The sequence below is a fragment of the Bos indicus genome, chromosome 14 (assembly GCF_029378745.1).
Source record: "Bos indicus isolate NIAB-ARS_2022 breed Sahiwal x Tharparkar chromosome 14, NIAB-ARS_B.indTharparkar_mat_pri_1.0, whole genome shotgun sequence".
NCBI lineage: Eukaryota > Metazoa > Chordata > Mammalia > Artiodactyla > Bovidae > Bos > Bos indicus.
Window position 1 is genome coordinate 54,765,451 of NC_091773.1, and position 16,543 is coordinate 54,781,993.

Genomic DNA, 16,543 nt, shown 5'->3' on the forward strand with positions numbered 1-16,543 from the left:
AGGGTTCTTGTACCTCCAAAAACACATTGATGACAAATATCTGCAGGTCCTGGAAGGGCGCTTAGAAACTTCCAGGAGGTATAGGAAAGCCACAGAATGTGTGTTAACATCTCGCCATTCCTTTTCATGAAAAGCTGCAAGCTCGAGAAGTTGCCCCAGTCACTTCTAACTTGGGGCAGGTGTGGTTACACGGAAGTAATAGTAGAAGATGAGAGAGAGAGAAATGTCAGGTTACAGACAGGTAAAATGTAAACCAACAGTTCCATGAACTACTGAGGAGAGACAGAGATGAGAGGCTTAGAGGGCTGACTGTTTATAAACTGAGGGCAAAGAGAAAGACAAAAAGAGGAGGAGCTGAAGACTAGAAGCGAAGAGCCCAACGGTGGCCTCTAGGCACACACATCCATGTACACCCCAGGAGTCAGTCCAGGAATCCCAGTATTTTCACTACACTTGCACTAATGGTATAAAAGCAACAGATGCGCTTATGTTTTTAGCAAACATCAAAGTGGTGACACCAAACTAGTTGTCATATTCTTCACAAATTTTCAGGAGACAGGTGGGAAACCAGTTTTACTTAACAATATCCTAGATGAGCAATAATGAAAGTTATAAATTTTATTAAAATAGCAATTGTATTCAATCTCATCACTTGGGTACATGTCTTTTTCATGTTTTGTTTGACTAAATGGGAAGTGAACTGAAGCTTTCTGCAGCCTACTTCAGTACCATGCTTTCTTGAGTATAAGCACTTGGGTAATTTGAGTTACAAGCTGAACTAACCCTTTTTCTCTCGTGAATCCTCATGTTTACTTGAAAACCTGACTGATAAACAAACTGGTTATTCAGATGTCTATGAATAATTTCCTAAGAATAAATGAATGGATCCTGCTACTGTCAAGAAAAGCTGACAGTATTTGTTTCAAATGACAAAATATGAGCTTACAAGTGAAAATTAGAATTTCAGAAAGCTTATTTCTACCACCATAAGTTTCATAACTTCCCAATACCTAAAAAAACTTCTGATGAAATTAATAATGATTTTAACAAGGGATTTTTAATGTTGTTTAACTAAATATTCTATTTGGGGAGATATACAAAACTAAGAAACCAGAGGGTTTCTCTGGTGGCTCAGATGAAGAAACTGTCTGCAATGCAGGAGACTGGGTTCTATCCCTGGGTCAGGAAGATCCCCTGGAGAAGGAAATGGCAACCCACTCCAGTATTCTTGCCTGGAAAATCTCACGGACAGAGGAGCCTGGTGGTCTACAGTCCATAGGTGGTAAAGAGTCAGACATGACTGAACGATTAACACACACACACACACACACACACATGAAGCCATCATTTTCCAAATGAACAATGCATGATATAACAGAATCATGAATGGATTAAAAAATCCATTCCAAGGGCAAATTAGCCCAGTGGATTTGAACAAAACTGAATATGAAAAGTTCCCGGGTACAGTTTCAGATTCTACTTTGGCACTCACCTGTCTAGTGTTGTACAGAAGAATATACAAAATTATATGCAAAAGCGATTAAGTGCCCCACTTTTTCCCAGTTACCTATCTGACACTGGATTTTCTTCAACACAAATATCAAATTTCAACAGTTTGAATCCAGATGCATGTGTGAAAAACTGTCTTACTAAGCTAGATATGAAAAATTATAAAACAATATCATTATTCTTGCCAATTATGTTGTTTTAAAAAAATCTCTATTATCAGAAAAATGTGTTCTTTTGTTGACACCTATTGGGCTTGAGACTTATTCTTAAGTGATTAAATAAGTATTTAAAATGTTTTCTGCTTTAATTTTCATATGATAAATGTCAATAGATATAAGCCATATCAACAAGAGATATTTTGGGTTCTCAATAATTTTTAAGAGTGTAAAGGAGTCCCAAACTGCTGCCCTGAAGCATGGATCAACCACCTTCTATGATAGCTATCTTTGAAAACCTGGAACTTTTAAAACAAATATTTCAATAGTGTCCCTTCTGCAGTAATAATGTTAGTGATCCCTACCAATTCACTGGAGAGAGGCCCACTCACTTTGTGACTCTTAATGACCCAGGGACAGATTCTCATTCAAATCAGCGATGAAAGTAGATCATCATTTCTCCAGCTTGGTTCCAACTGTAGGTGATGTTTGCTTGCCCATATTCACAATATTGAAAGAAGCCACATGATCTTCTATCAGGGTCTTATTCAAGCACCTATCTGTTCAAGTGTATAAAAACTTACCTTTTATTTTACATTTTGTCAATAAATAAATATTTTTCAAAGATCTTTGTTGCCAGTTGGTGATGTCATTAACACAACAAAAATGAAACAAGCCAAAAATTAACTTCACATAGAGTCTTTTTTAAAACTTATGCTAAAAATATTTGATATTTTCCTATTTATTGAGCATTATCAAATGAAGAAATAATTCTAATATACTTTATATTAATTTTTTAAATCAGATTTAAATAGCTTTTCTATAGATATATGTGCACACATATTCATCTATAAAACTACCTAGTATTCACCAAGCTTCAATATAAGCAATAATTATCTATTCTTGATTTTTTGATGAGCTTCTGCTACCAAAAGTAAAACATGTACGGCCTAGCACCATTGTAAATATTAAATCTATTACTAACTTAATGTTTTCCTAAATTAATTTTAAAATTCCTATTTGTTTTGTGTTTCTTCTTTCACAGATTCTTTAACTGAGACTTATTTTCTTTTTTTTTAGTAAGGTGGTTTATTTTGTTTTATTTATTTATTTTTGGCTGCACTGGTTCTTCATTGCTGCATGAGGGCATTCTCTAGTTGTGGCAAGTGGGGGCTACTCTTCATTGCAGTTTGTGGGCTCTTCACTGCAGGGGACTCTCTTGTGGAACACAGATTCTAGGCCCACGGACTTCAGTAATCGCAGTACTCGGACTCAATAGTTGTGGCGCATGAGTTTAGTTGCTCATTGGCTTGTGGAATCTTTCTGGAACAAGCATCAAACCCATATCCCCTGCATTGGCAGGCAGATTCTTAACCACTGGACCTCAAGGGAAGTCCAAGGCTTATTTTCATTTAAAATATCCTAAGTTAATACTGAACTGGATATTTCTCATTGCTGCCATGAAAATAAAATAGTCTCAGTTACTAAAATGGATAAATTGGACTTCACACAATTTTTTTAAAAAGCAGGCCCGGGACAGGTTTGCTGTTGCTTCCACTTCCTATTTGGTTTAGATTTCCCGGAAAGCTGTTTGTGGGAGAACTAGGAAGCTGGGTCTATAACTGAGCCGTCAATCAGAAGCAGTGGTGTAAGGAGAAGCCATATGGCTCACTGCTATTTTTCATGTTGAGAAAAATAACAAATTTTTATATTCAGGTCCCACCAATGTAATTACACTGTGTAGAGAAAATATGCTCTGGAATATATACAGTGATGCAGGGCTCTTTTTTCAAGTCAACCAAATTAATGCGTACTGACTAAAAATCCATTTTTATATTCTTTTGAACCAGTGAAAAAAGTATAAACAGATCATATAATTAAAAGTAGAATGCAGTGATTTTTGAACTCAAACAGTCTGGGGTTTATTCCATTTGTGTGCAATGGATTTCATATATAAAATATTTGCTGAATGTTCTGTGTGTTTAAATTGAGATCAAAATCATAGGTATTCTACACAGCATTGCAATCTAGTTAACAAAACTACTTTGGCACAGATTTCAGCATATGTATCCTAAAAAATGACTTCATGTTTTCTTTAATTAGATCATGTTTAAAATGCCATGAGGATGCCATTTAAAAGAACTACACTCCATAACTAAGAACCATTTCTAAAGAAAAATTGCTTTTCCCCTTACTTATCTTTACTATTTTCCTTATTTTGCTTCTGATTATTCACTACTTTTCATGATAAGAGTAATAATAATGTGATCCACTCACCCACATGGAAATCACTGTAAACTTTCTTTACGCTGAGTTTTTCATGTGTGTGTGTTGTGTGCATATTCACATGTATGCAATAAATAATGTATATGTATACATATTACCTGTATATACATATAAGCATCTCCCCTGAAGCTTAGAAAATTACATTTCTACAAATAGTTACTGAGTGAAAAACTTTTCAATTTTTTGAGTTGATTCTGGGAAAATCAAGAAAATGCAACCTAAAAGAAACTTTATAACACATATGGATTGCAAAGATTAGCTGTCTTACTGCTAAAGGATGGAATTCAGGTTTCCTGAGTTCCTTGCTAATGAAAGAAAGCACTAAACAAAAGAAGGATAAACCTAAATGCAATTTTACTTCTAATATTAATAAATTGCATATTCTCAATTAGAAATGGCTTTTAGTGGTTCTGTATGATGCAACCTCTCTATAATCATAAGGTAATTCAATAGAGCTTGGTAAAAAGGAATTAATTGGAATTTTCAAGTTCAATATTAGGTTCACTTAACAGCTTAAAGCACCTGATGAGTAGAGCACTTGCCTTGCTTTTGCTCCTCTGCTTTTAAATCTTGTTTATAAGAGTTTAATTTCAGTGTAATTATAGGAGTTAATCCAGTGAACAATAAGTGCCTGATTCTACATATTTTCTCAGTAATCCAGGAAAAATTTAACTATATCTTTTGCGTATCATAAGAGTGTAGTGAGAATCATTGAATGACCAATCCAACTGTCCCCTTTATGATGGTTACAAGAAAGATCCAATGTATTAAAATGTGAAATCACAGGCAATATGTTTGTTGGTCATGGTATATGAAGTACAGTCATCTCTCAATTATTTGAAGCAGAGAAGAAAAATTTTCTCTTTATAAAAAATATTTTTAAAGAGAAGAGCATTTCTCATAGTGATTTTCCATCACACATTATTTTCATATTAATGCCCTTCAAAGGCTTTGAATTAAACAAATATGTTCAAGTCTATATTGACTATCAGTATGTCAGTTTTGGAGAGGGCAATGGCAACCCACTTCAGTACTCTTGCCTGAAAAATCCCATGGACGGAGGAGCCTGGTAGGCTGCAGTCTGTGGGGTCGCTAAGAGTCAGACACGACTGAGTGGCTTCACTTTCACTTTTCACTATCATGCACTGGAGAAGGAAATGGCAACCCACTCCAGTGTTCTTGCCTGGAGAATCCCAGGGATGGCGGAGCCTGGTGGGCTGTCGTCTATGGGGTCACACAGAGTCAGACATGACTGAAGCGACTTAGCAGCAGCAACATGACACTTTAGAAGTTATTAAAATGCCACGATCCTGGTTTCTCATCTGTAAATTAAGGATTATAATAATACCCTCCTTGGAGGGTTCTATGAATTATATTAATAAATGAAATGAGATGAACACTTACCACGATATATCCCATAGTAAGTGCTCAGTAAGTGGGGGGGGGGGGGGTCAGAAAAACATTCCTGCAACATTGTGATAATAATAACTGTGACAACAAGAATAATGACACTGTACTAAATATTTACATGGATTATCTCATTTAATTTTGAAACAACAACATAAGGTGAACACTGTTGTCACTCTTATTTGTAAAATAAGGAAAGATGTAAGGTAAGAAAAATGAGACAAAAGATTCAAGAAACATGCTAATGCCACACACCTAAGAAAAGATAGGGCAAAGGTTGAATAAGTAAAGGTAGCAGCTATTATTATCATATGACTATCCTCATCATCACCATCATCAACCCATCCTGTGATCTTTGTAGCAGACTAGGCTATAAAAATGAGTTCTTGGGTATTTCCAAAGATAATTGCCTCCCGTTGGAAAGAATCCAGAATGAGCCCACATTAAGCTAAATTCTGCATTAGAGTGGGCTGTTATACAGTTGGGAGGATTTATTCCAAGGACCCACAAGGCACATGAAAGATGAATAGATAGAATTTGTCAGATATTCCTTTACCTTTAAACATATTCCAGTGCAGTGAAAGGAAAGAAGATAAAATCATTTTGTCCTGACACAAAGGCATTTTAAACAATATTAACACAATTAACTCATCTGGTGGTCAGTTCCTAGGGAATGAAACACAGCCAAAGCTAAGCATGCACACCTCAATGAAATATGGTCTGTGTTACCAATGAATGATAAAGGGATTTTCATGTGAACATATAAGCCTACAGTGAAGTGGCTGAAAATTAAAAATGTAGCGCTTACTTAAGTGAAATTCAATAAAGCACTTTTATTCAGAAGTATTTCAGTCATTACATGTTCTTTATCTATTTAATTATCATGATATTTATATATATAAAGTTGCAGTACTTTGAATATAAATTAATAAGAAATGTACACTTTCCTTAAAAAATATTTCAATCACTTATGATCATGTATGTATAATCCTTTTAAAACATTCATAGAAAAGATAATTAATAATTTCACAGAAACATTATATTATTTAAATAAATCACCCAGGTCTCCTGCATTGCAGGCAGATGCTTTACCTTCTGAGCCACCAGGGAAGCCCCTAAGTAAATCACAGAATAGCTGAATACAATGTTAATATAAATACATTCTCATTACTTTTTCAAAAACCTAGATAAAATGTTCTAGATTTGTAATCATAGACATTTTGAATGTGGCTTCAAATGACTTTTTTACTTTTATAATTGTCAGCTTAAGGTATCTTGTGATTTTTCTTTTATCCGATTTAAAAATATGACTATTAAGAATATTGTTCATTAAGAAACTTGGAAATATTCATAAAAATTGGAAGAATTAAAAATACAAGCTGTACCTGGAGATTCAATATTCATATCGATATTTCAAAGACTTGATAGATAAAGTGAAATACCAGTAGAGCACTTCATCACACAAGACTGTTAATGGAGAATCACCCGAATATGACATCTGATGACTCGGGAAATACACTCAAAGTCATTAGATTGTCGAGTTTTCATGTCTCAGTTCTGTGCTGCCTCCTACATGACAATCATGTTCCTCCCATGCTAAGTAGGAATGAAATCGAAAGCAAGACCTCACCACCCACAACTACTTAGCAACAATTCTTCTTTCACTTCTTCACATACTTCAAGATATATGTCAAGTCAAGATCAGAGACCAGAAAGGATACCCTTTGAATGGATTCATTGTCCCTGACCATTGTATGTTTTCCACTGGACTCTCTGACTCAAACCTGGACAATCGATGAGAGGGCAGAGGTAACAGATTAAAGGGGTCAGTACACGGAAGAAGGCAGGGATTTTTACTATCCAAGAGACTCTATATTTTAAGATGGGTCATTTGTGTTTGTATACTCCCAGTTAACTAGTAATCATCTTCCTAGTTATAATTAGGACTAACTATTAATTAGTTGAAATCGTTTTAGTCAATATTGAAGGTCAATTGAAAATGTTGGATCTTAACAGTTGAAATGAAATCTGAAGTCAGAAAGACCCCTTCACATACTCCTTTACACATTCATTGTACAACCGGAAACGCTTCTTACTACCTGTGAGCTTCTGAGTTGAGATTTGTGACTAAGGATAACAGTACATGGGCTTCCCAGATGGCTCAGTGGTAAAGAATCTGACCGAAATGCAAGAGACACAAGTTAGATCCCTGGGTCCAGAAGATACTCTCGAGGAGGAAATGTCAACCTGCTCCAGTATTCTTTTGGGAAAAGCCCCATACAGTCCATAGAGTAGGAAAGACTCACACACGATTGAGCATGCATGCAGCAGGGAAGGATAACAGAATTTACTTAATGGGATCATTGTGAGAATTCAGATGCTTAGCTTGAGGCTTACACTTCAAGGATGGTTACTGTTACAATTGCTTACAATTGCTTCTACAAGACACCACTATTACAACTGAAGTCCAAGGTGCTGGTGGCAGTGCAAGAGACCCATGAGCCTCAGACACCATTTGCTAACCTCTGGTCACCTTCCAAGACCTCCCTTCTCACCCAAAGCTGTCATTCTCCTCGGCCAGTTTTCCCAATTCCTCACAATAATCTGTAAAGTTACGGGAGACTGCTACTGCTAATCATTTGATTCAAGTTATTCACACTAAGGGATGAATAAGGCAGAACTTTTGGCTTTTTTCAATGCCCAATCAACAATTGAAATACTGGAGAAGTTTTTCTCTCTATGCAAGGGAAAAGCTTCACCTCCTTAAAAAAAAAAAAAAAAAAAAACTTCACAGTACCTATATACTAAGTCATGTCTCTTTTCAACTCCATGGACTATAACCCACCAGGCTTCCCTGTCCATCTGTCTCTATCTCCCCGAGTTTGCTCAAATTCGTATCCATAGAGTCAGTGATGCTTTACATCCATCTCATCCTCTGCTGCCCTCTTCTCTTTTGCCTTCAATCCTGCAGAGCATCAGGGTCTTTTCCAATGAGTGGGCTCTTTGCATCGGGTGGCCAAAGTATTGGAGCTTCAGCATCAGTCCTTTCAATGAATATTCTACTTCACACTATTGTTATGACAATCACACAAAGTACTGGATGGGTAAGGGGCTTACAAAAATTTCCTGGCCTAAAGTAAGCACCCAGTAAACACTGAGTGTTTTTTAATTAAAACTTGAACTTTTACTAAGGAAAGTGTTGAGGCCTTTGCTGGCTAGAGGTCCCACTGCTAGCTGACAAAGCCAGAACTACACAGCTGTGTTTCACATCAGTCTATGAAAAAGCCCTTTGTACTGCATCAAACTGCCTGCTTATCTCCTTATAAATACTTTATAAAACTACTTACAAGGTGGGGGAGGGGAGGAGATAAGTATGGTTCACCTATTTTTGCAAAGACTTTTGAAAAAAAAAAAAAAAAAAAAGGCAAGGTTTCCTGAAGCTTGCTGAAATTAATGGGAAAACCTTGAACCATGCCACCCAAAGCAGTTAACATAATTGCCCTAACCCTGAGTTTAGCAGGATTAGGGCAGTTACACAGCTGAAAATTTTGTTCTTTAGCATTCCTGAGCGCACAGATTCAGGGAACCGGGAATCTAATACAGGAATCCTTGAAGTGCCTTCAGGATGAATGTAATATTCAGAGTCACCGAGCGCCTCACTTCCTCCTCCGGTCTCAGCTCCCTCCGCTCCCCGCACTCCCCACAGCTGGCGCCGGGAACCGCCGGGGGCTGGGAGGGAACGCGAGCGGGGGCGGCCACCCTCCGCCGCAGCCGCGGGGCCGGAGCCGCGAGTCGCGTGGCGACAAGTGGAGACCAGAAGAACTCGGTGGCGAGCACAGCTCTGCTCCCGGACCTGTCAAGTCAGACTCGTGTAGATCCAGAGGATCAAACCTAGGCTCCGTAACCAGCAGCGAGCACTTAGCGCAACCCAGATGTGCCTGGAGCAGCAGGTGAGTCACCCTGCCCGCCTCCCCACTCCAGCCCGGTGTCCAACAGGTTGGCCAGGGCGTGACTCCCGGGGACCCCGAGGATGCATTCCTAGCCTCACCTGGGCGCGGCGCTCGGCTTCTCCCTTTGCCGAGTTGTCGTTCCTATTTAAACTCCTGCCCCAGCCCACGCCTGTTCTAGTCCTTGTCTTTTTGCCTTCCCTTCTCCTAAAATGACAGCTTCGCTGTGTGCCGAGAAACGCGCCCAGAACACCTCCTCTCCAGGAAACTTGTAGGGACAGACTCGGCTGAACCAAAGGGCGCAAAGTGTCTCAACATGTGATACGAGCTGGCCACGACCCCTGGTTCGCAGTGACTCGCCGAGACTTAATCAAAAGTCAGCGTTAACTGCGCTCATTTCCCTACCAGGAGGTCAAAAATTAGGAGAGGAGGGTGCCAGAATGATTGAGAGTGAATGCCAGCAAATGATACGCCTCGCGCGCCCGGGTCACCCTCCCCCACGTGCGCGCATCGCCAGCGACCGCTCCCCGGGAGGCCTATGAGGCCGCGCCGCAAAAGAAGAGGGAGGAATATACACCCCGAAGTTGCAAAAGACTCAGACCCGGTTACCCCTTCCTTTGCTGCTGAACTTTCCGTTTTGGTCCCCTGCAGGCGGGCCTGAGTCTCACCCACCCCCTTGCTTACATTCCTTCAAGATTCGACGAGCCCTCCTCCACGGTAGACCTCCCTCCTCTGTCCCTCCCCACCCGCTCCAGCGGCCGCGAGGCCTTCCACCCAAACACCTCCAGGCTGGAGGTCTCAGTTACAAAGTTGGAGATCGGGTAGTGAGTCCGAGAAGGACCACAGCGACCAATTGTGTGCCCGGAGGCTGTCCTCGGCTTGGTCCGCACGTGAGCGATTCCCTAGGGCGCCACCCCTCGTCTCCATCCCAGGCACGGATGCGCGGCTCCCGCGCACTCGCGGCTCCCTAGCGGCGAGAGGGAGAACCAGCACAGGGGGTGGAGAGAGGAAAGGTTCGCGGGTGGGAGGAACCCCCCTCGGGAGCCCGGGAAATCCCGGCCGTGCCAACCCCCTCCCCCTCAACTTCGAGGAGCTCTCCGGCAGCGGCGGCGAGGATGGAGCTGCCTCCCCGGGGCCGGGCGCCGCCGGACTCCTCGCTGGACAGCGCCTCCCTGACCTCGCTGGACTCCAGCGTCTTCTGCAGCGAGGGTGAAGGGGAGCCCCTGGCGCTCGGGGACAGCTTCACCGTCAACGTGGGCGGCAGCCGCTTTGTGCTCTCGCAGCAGGCGCTGTCCTGCTTCCCGCACACGCGCCTGGGCAAGCTGGCCGTGGTGGTGGCCTCGTGCCGGCGCCGCGGGGCCCTGGCCGCCGTGCCCAGCCCCCTGGAGCTCTGTGACGACGCCAATCCCGTGGACAACGAGTACTTCTTCGACCGGAGCTCGCAAGCCTTCCGCTACGTCCTGCACTACTATCGCACCGGTCGCCTGCACGTCATGGAGCAGCTGTGCGCGCTCTCCTTCCTCCAGGAGATCCAGTATTGGGGCATTGACGAGCTCAGCATTGACTCCTGCTGCCGGGACAGGTACCCGCGAAGCGCCGGGGGCGGGGGCGCAGCGGGGCGGGGCGGGGCAGCGGGCGCCGTGGGGATGGGGCGTCCAGGGGCAAGATTTGAGACTTCACCCAAGCCTCGCTCGAGCCAGGCCTAAGAACACTACCTGTGGCCGTTTAGGAGCCAGAAGAAGGCAGGGTGGTAGTGGGGGCCGGAAAGCATCAAAGCCAAGTTTTGATGGGACTTTTTGAACCTTCTGCTTTTTCTAGTGAAGGTATGCTAATTCATTTGTAATCAAGATCGGTCAGGCCTGCAATAAAGATCTGGTGATTGTAAAGATGAGTCAAAAATTATGCTCCCAAAAATACACCTACAGGGATGTAGGTTACAGTATAGAGAGTGGTGCTTTATCACACTTAGGAGGCTTCAGTTTTAAAACTTGGATAAAGAACTGCTTTAAATCCAGAAGACAGAAAGTTGGTTCTTTGTGAATAAGTGTGGGACTTTGGTGATCTATTATTTTGCAATTACTTTGCTATTATTACCATTTTATTATGAATATCTTTCCATTACCCACATTAAAAAAAAAAAATTCCCTGTTGCAAACTTCTGTTCTTGTTACAAGAAAAAACTAGGTCGTAAAATGCATTAATCTAAAGTAGCTTTGCTACGTATAATTTATTCTGTATAAACTTCTACCACAAAAGCTCCGTTTTAAAAGCAATAATCTTTCACATTTGAGTCCTGTGAAAAGATGGCCTGGGTAAAATATAGCATGAACTTGTTCTGCATGTTACTGAATTAAGAAGCATGACTTCACTGCCGAGTTTAATTCCCACTTCACTTCAGTATTTTTAAAAAGTTAGACTAATCAGGTTGTCTTCCCTAAAAGATACTTCAGAAGAAAGGAGCTGAGTGAAACGTTAGACTTTAAGAAGGACACAGAAGACCAGGAGAGTCAGCATGAGAGTGAACAGGACTTCTCCCAGGGACGTTGCCCCACCATCCGCCAGAAGCTCTGGAACATCCTGGAGAAGCCTGGGTCGTGCACAGCAGCCCGAATCTTTGGGGTCATCTCCATCATCTTTGTGGCAGTGTCCATCGTCAACATGGCCCTGATGTCAGCCGAGTTAAGCTGGCTGGACCCACAGCTGCTGGAAATCCTGGAGTATGTGTGCATCAGTTGGTTCACGGGCGAGTTTGTCCTGCGCTTCCTGTGCGTGAGGGACAGGTGCCGCTTCCTGAGGAAGGTGCCGAACATCATAGACCTCCTTGCCATCTTGCCCTTCTACATCACTCTCCTGGTAGAAAGCCTGAGTGGGAGCCAGACTACACAGGAGCTGGAAAACGTGGGGCGCATCGTTCAGGTTTTGAGGCTGCTCAGGGCTCTGCGCATGCTCAAACTGGGCAGGCATTCCACAGGTATTCAGGTTTCATGATGCCTTTTCATTCGCTGTTGTTCTTAAGCATTAGGGCTTTGACCAGGGTCCAAGGGAAGCGACTCTTGACTCTCAATTGACACTCAGAATACCACCTGCTATATTTCACCCAATTATGATCTCCAGAAAGGTACTGAAATGCAAAACCTTGAGGTTGTTATCACAGGTAGAGAGGACAACTTGCCTCTCATACACTTTCTCTCCTTAAGACATGTGAGAAACTATTTAACCATATGTTCATTTTATTTTAACCCAGGTGCCCAGAAGATGTACAGAAATTAAAGACACAGTGCTTCTGGAAGGTGCTACATAAAATATGCATAAACAGCACATAATAAGATATGCACAAATTATATATGATATATAGGAACATAAGCCAGTTTCTTTTCTGTGTTGAAGGAAATGTTTTTCACACAAGTTTGTTGGCAGAAGAAAAGTCAGTCCTCCAGGACCTTCTCTGGCTATGCGAAAAGAGATGACTGGGCACTGGAGGCCTTCTCATAATTTGGGAGAAAACAATGGAAATGTTTGCTTTAGAAGTAAAAGGGTCTTTGCGACCCTTTGGACTGTAACCCACAAAGCTCCTCTGTCAATGGGATTTCCCAGGCAAGAATGCTGGAGTGGGTTGCCATTTCCTCCTCCAGGGGATCTTCCCAACCAAGAGATGGAACCCACATCTCCTGCATCTCAGGCAGAGTCTTCACTATGAGCCATCCGGGAAGCACTTACAAGAAAGCTAAAGACGCTAATTAAATGCCCTGTCTAGTATCTGAGAATTTTTTTGTCCTGAACTAGGGACGTATAAGAGAGACAGTAACAAGAATGCCTTAGCTTTTTGTATGTATCCATAAAGCCTTGAAAATCTAAAGAACACTCTCTCTAGAAAAATGTCTACACAACACACAATTGTACATGAAAAATTATAGGCAAATCAGAGGAAATCATACAAATCCATTAAAGATGATGCTTCCATCCCTAAGGGCAGGGATTCTCAGTGACTGGCCCTGCCGTCTGTTAGATGTTCTGGAGCACATATGTGTTCCCTTATGTTAGACTTTAATAAAAACAAGAATCCCTTGAAAAGCTTGTTAAAATGCAAATTCTGAGCCCCAACTCTAGAGACTCAAATTTTAGTTTTGGGGGTTGGATCCAGAAGCATGCATTTTAACAAGCTAACTTTGATGTAGGTGGTCTTAAGAAACACTTTGAGAAACACTGGAGTAGGATACAATATTAATACGAAACATATAAATACAAATAACTGACTAGAGACTCCTATTCCCACTGATTTCCCTGGATATATGCCTGACTGGTCACCTAAAAGGAGTTGATGGTAGAGATCTCTCCTTATATATCTAGGAAGAAATGAACCTCAGATATGTTTTCCCCCCACATCTCTGAGAAAACTAGGACTGCTCCTAATATAATTTTGGTAGTGTATTTTCCTAGCTAGCCTCACATACCAGGGATTTGATAATGGGGTTTCCAACAACTTTTAGAAGTACCACTCTTTGTTTTCTGACACCCATAATGGGATGCTTTCTTCTAGTATTTATAAACTCTTCACAGGATTCAATTTAAAAACACCCAGTAAAGACTACGTTTTTCCCCAAAAGAAAGGAAAAGGAAAATAATAGTAATTTCCACAATGTCACCTCTTCAAAGGTTTTCTCAGTTCTAAGGCAAGTAGAAGTATTAATAAAGTCTTAATTTATTGAAAAGATATGAGCAGTTGCAATGAATATTTGACAGTTTTGTCTTTAGCATTACATTTAGCAAAATATAAACATAGAGCACATATTTCTCTAGGTATTAACTATAAATAAAATGGAGAAGTATTATGAAATAATGGTTTAAGAAGACAGTGGTGGACCAGACAGCCTAGTTTTAAGTCTTTGGCATGTTACTTTGTACTAAATATGCTACTTTTCTGTGCCTTGGTCTGCTCACCCGTAAAATGGCATAATAAATATAATATCTATCTCATGTTATTGTTTAGGATGATCTGAGTTAATTGATATAACCTGCAGAAATTCAGGCCACTTTATTTCTTTTCCAAATGAACTGTTTAGAACATTGGAATGACAATAGTCTTTCCAAACACTATGCATTTCTTCATATGTTCTCAATTTCAGAAATCCAATTCAATACAGACACATCAAGGCCAGTTTTCTAAAAGGTATTCTAAAGATACTATTTAAAATGTCTTTTAAAGTTAAATCTCAAATTATTTTCATTGGTCTTTTAAAATAGCTGGCTAATAATTAAAGAACATCTCAAAATTCTAAGAACAAAATTCAGAATAATAAGAGCAGAAATAGTATTTTAATGTATTTAAAATAGTCTCTAGTGAATAAAAATTTAAACATAATTCCAAGAGGTATTACTTTGGACTTTTGAGACAATATCACTGTGACATCATGTTAATATGACTTCAAAATATGGATAAACTTTAATCAGTATCTCTAGTGTTAGGGAAGATACCTTATTCAAATAGCGATCCTATAATGGGCTCCTTTCTTGTTATAACTTTGGTATTTAGGACAAAAATTTCAATGGGTGTCATTGAAATGGAGGAGTACTGGAACCCCTCCTTTTAGAATGTCCTCACATGTAGATTTGATGTTCTTTTGTGAATTTTGTTCCTGAATCCTAACTTGTTTTTACTGCTTCACTTCATTCTCATCTTTTACTTCTTCTGGCTCTTTCAGATTATGATGCCCCTAATTGTGTTAAACTTTATCAGGAAAGTGAGAAAAACAGACACATAAAATATAAGGAGACAACATAAAACTGCCTTAGAATAGCGTGCAAGGTGATGTATTGAAATGCAGACCTGACCAAAAGAGCCCTCCTCGTACAATGCTGCAAAGGCTCTCATTGTCTAAAGGACAAAGTGCTATCAAATGTCCCCTGCCTGCCTTTCATCTCTTCTCTCATCTTTTTTTGTATAAATAGTAGGTGTTTAATAGCTAGGAGCTTCCCAGGTGGTACTAGTGTTAAAGAACCCGCCTGCCACTGCAGGAGACCTAAGAAACACAGGTTCGATCCCCGGGTTGGGAAGATCCCCTGGAGGAGGGCATGGCAAGAATACCTGCCTCCAGTATTCTTGCCTGGAGAATGCCTGGCGGGCTATTGTTCACAGGGTGCACAGAGTCGGACATGACTGAAGCAACTTAGCATGCACACATGCACGTGTTAATAGATAAGTGAGTGAATGAATCTGATTATATTTATTTTTAGCCTTCTCAATCAGTCCCCGTCAACTAGACTAAGAACTTCCTGAAGATTGTAACTTATCACCTCTGTACCCCCAGAACTTTGCCCAATGCTGGAGCCATAGGAAATGTCAAATGCATGTTTTGGGATGGATAGCAGGGAAGGAGAGGGAGATGGAAATGGGCAGAGGAAGGGAGAAGGGGTGGCCGTGACTGACACCAACTGTTCTATTTCAGGCTTACGCTCCCTTGGAATGACAATCACCCAGTGTTACGAAGAAGTTGGCCTGCTGCTCCTGTTTCTCTCTGTGGGAATCTCTATATTTTCAACTGTGGAATATTTTGCTGAGCAGAGCATTCCCGACACAACCTTCACAAGCGTCCCTTGTGCCTGGTGGTGGGCCACAACGTCCATGACTACCGTGGGATATGGAGACATCAGACCAGACACCACCACGGGCAAGATTGTGGCCTTCATGTGCATCTTATCGGGAATCCTTGTCTTGGCCTTGCCCATTGCTATTATTAACGACCGCTTCTCCGCTTGCTACTTCACCTTGAAGCTCAAGGAAGCAGCTGTTAGACAGCGTGAGGCTCTGAAGAAACTTACCAAGAATATAGCCACTGACTCATATATCAGTGTGAACTTGAGAGATGTCTATGCCCGGAGTATCATGGAGATGCTTCGACTGAAAGGCAGAGAAAGAGCAAGTACTAGGAGCAGTGGAGGAGATGATTTCTGGTTTTGAATTCACTTTCAGTTTACTTACAAAACTTGTGTAAAACTAACTTGATTGATAAAGCCTTGATGTGGATGTCTGTACACTGCTGCTGAGTCTCTTTTGAGTCCTGCCTGTGTTCATTTTAGTTGACACATTGCTTGGTCTACTAGAATAGTCCACATCCCCCCAAAACAACAGCACATTGTTCTGACACACTTGAGTCTCAAAAATAGCCATTTAACACCACCCAAGGCAGCAAGGCCAATAGACACGTGTTGGAATTGTCAAATATAAAATAATAGTGTAATGCA

General features: G+C 41.0%; 1 protein-coding gene across 1 annotated transcript; it reads left to right on the plus strand.

The window, feature by feature from the left end:
- Window positions 1–8,900: 8,900 nt before the first annotated feature.
- KCNV1 (potassium voltage-gated channel modifier subfamily V member 1) lies at window positions 8,901–16,333 on the plus strand. Its single transcript, XM_019973505.2, has 4 exons — window positions 8,901–9,307; window positions 9,524–10,886; window positions 11,746–12,275; window positions 15,748–16,333. The coding sequence occupies exons 2-4, from the start codon at window positions 10,420–10,422 to the stop codon at window positions 16,257–16,259; spliced, it is 1,509 nt and encodes a 502-aa protein (XP_019829064.2). The 5' UTR covers window positions 8,901–9,307; window positions 9,524–10,419; the 3' UTR covers window positions 16,260–16,333.
- Window positions 16,334–16,543: the final 210 nt, after the last annotated feature.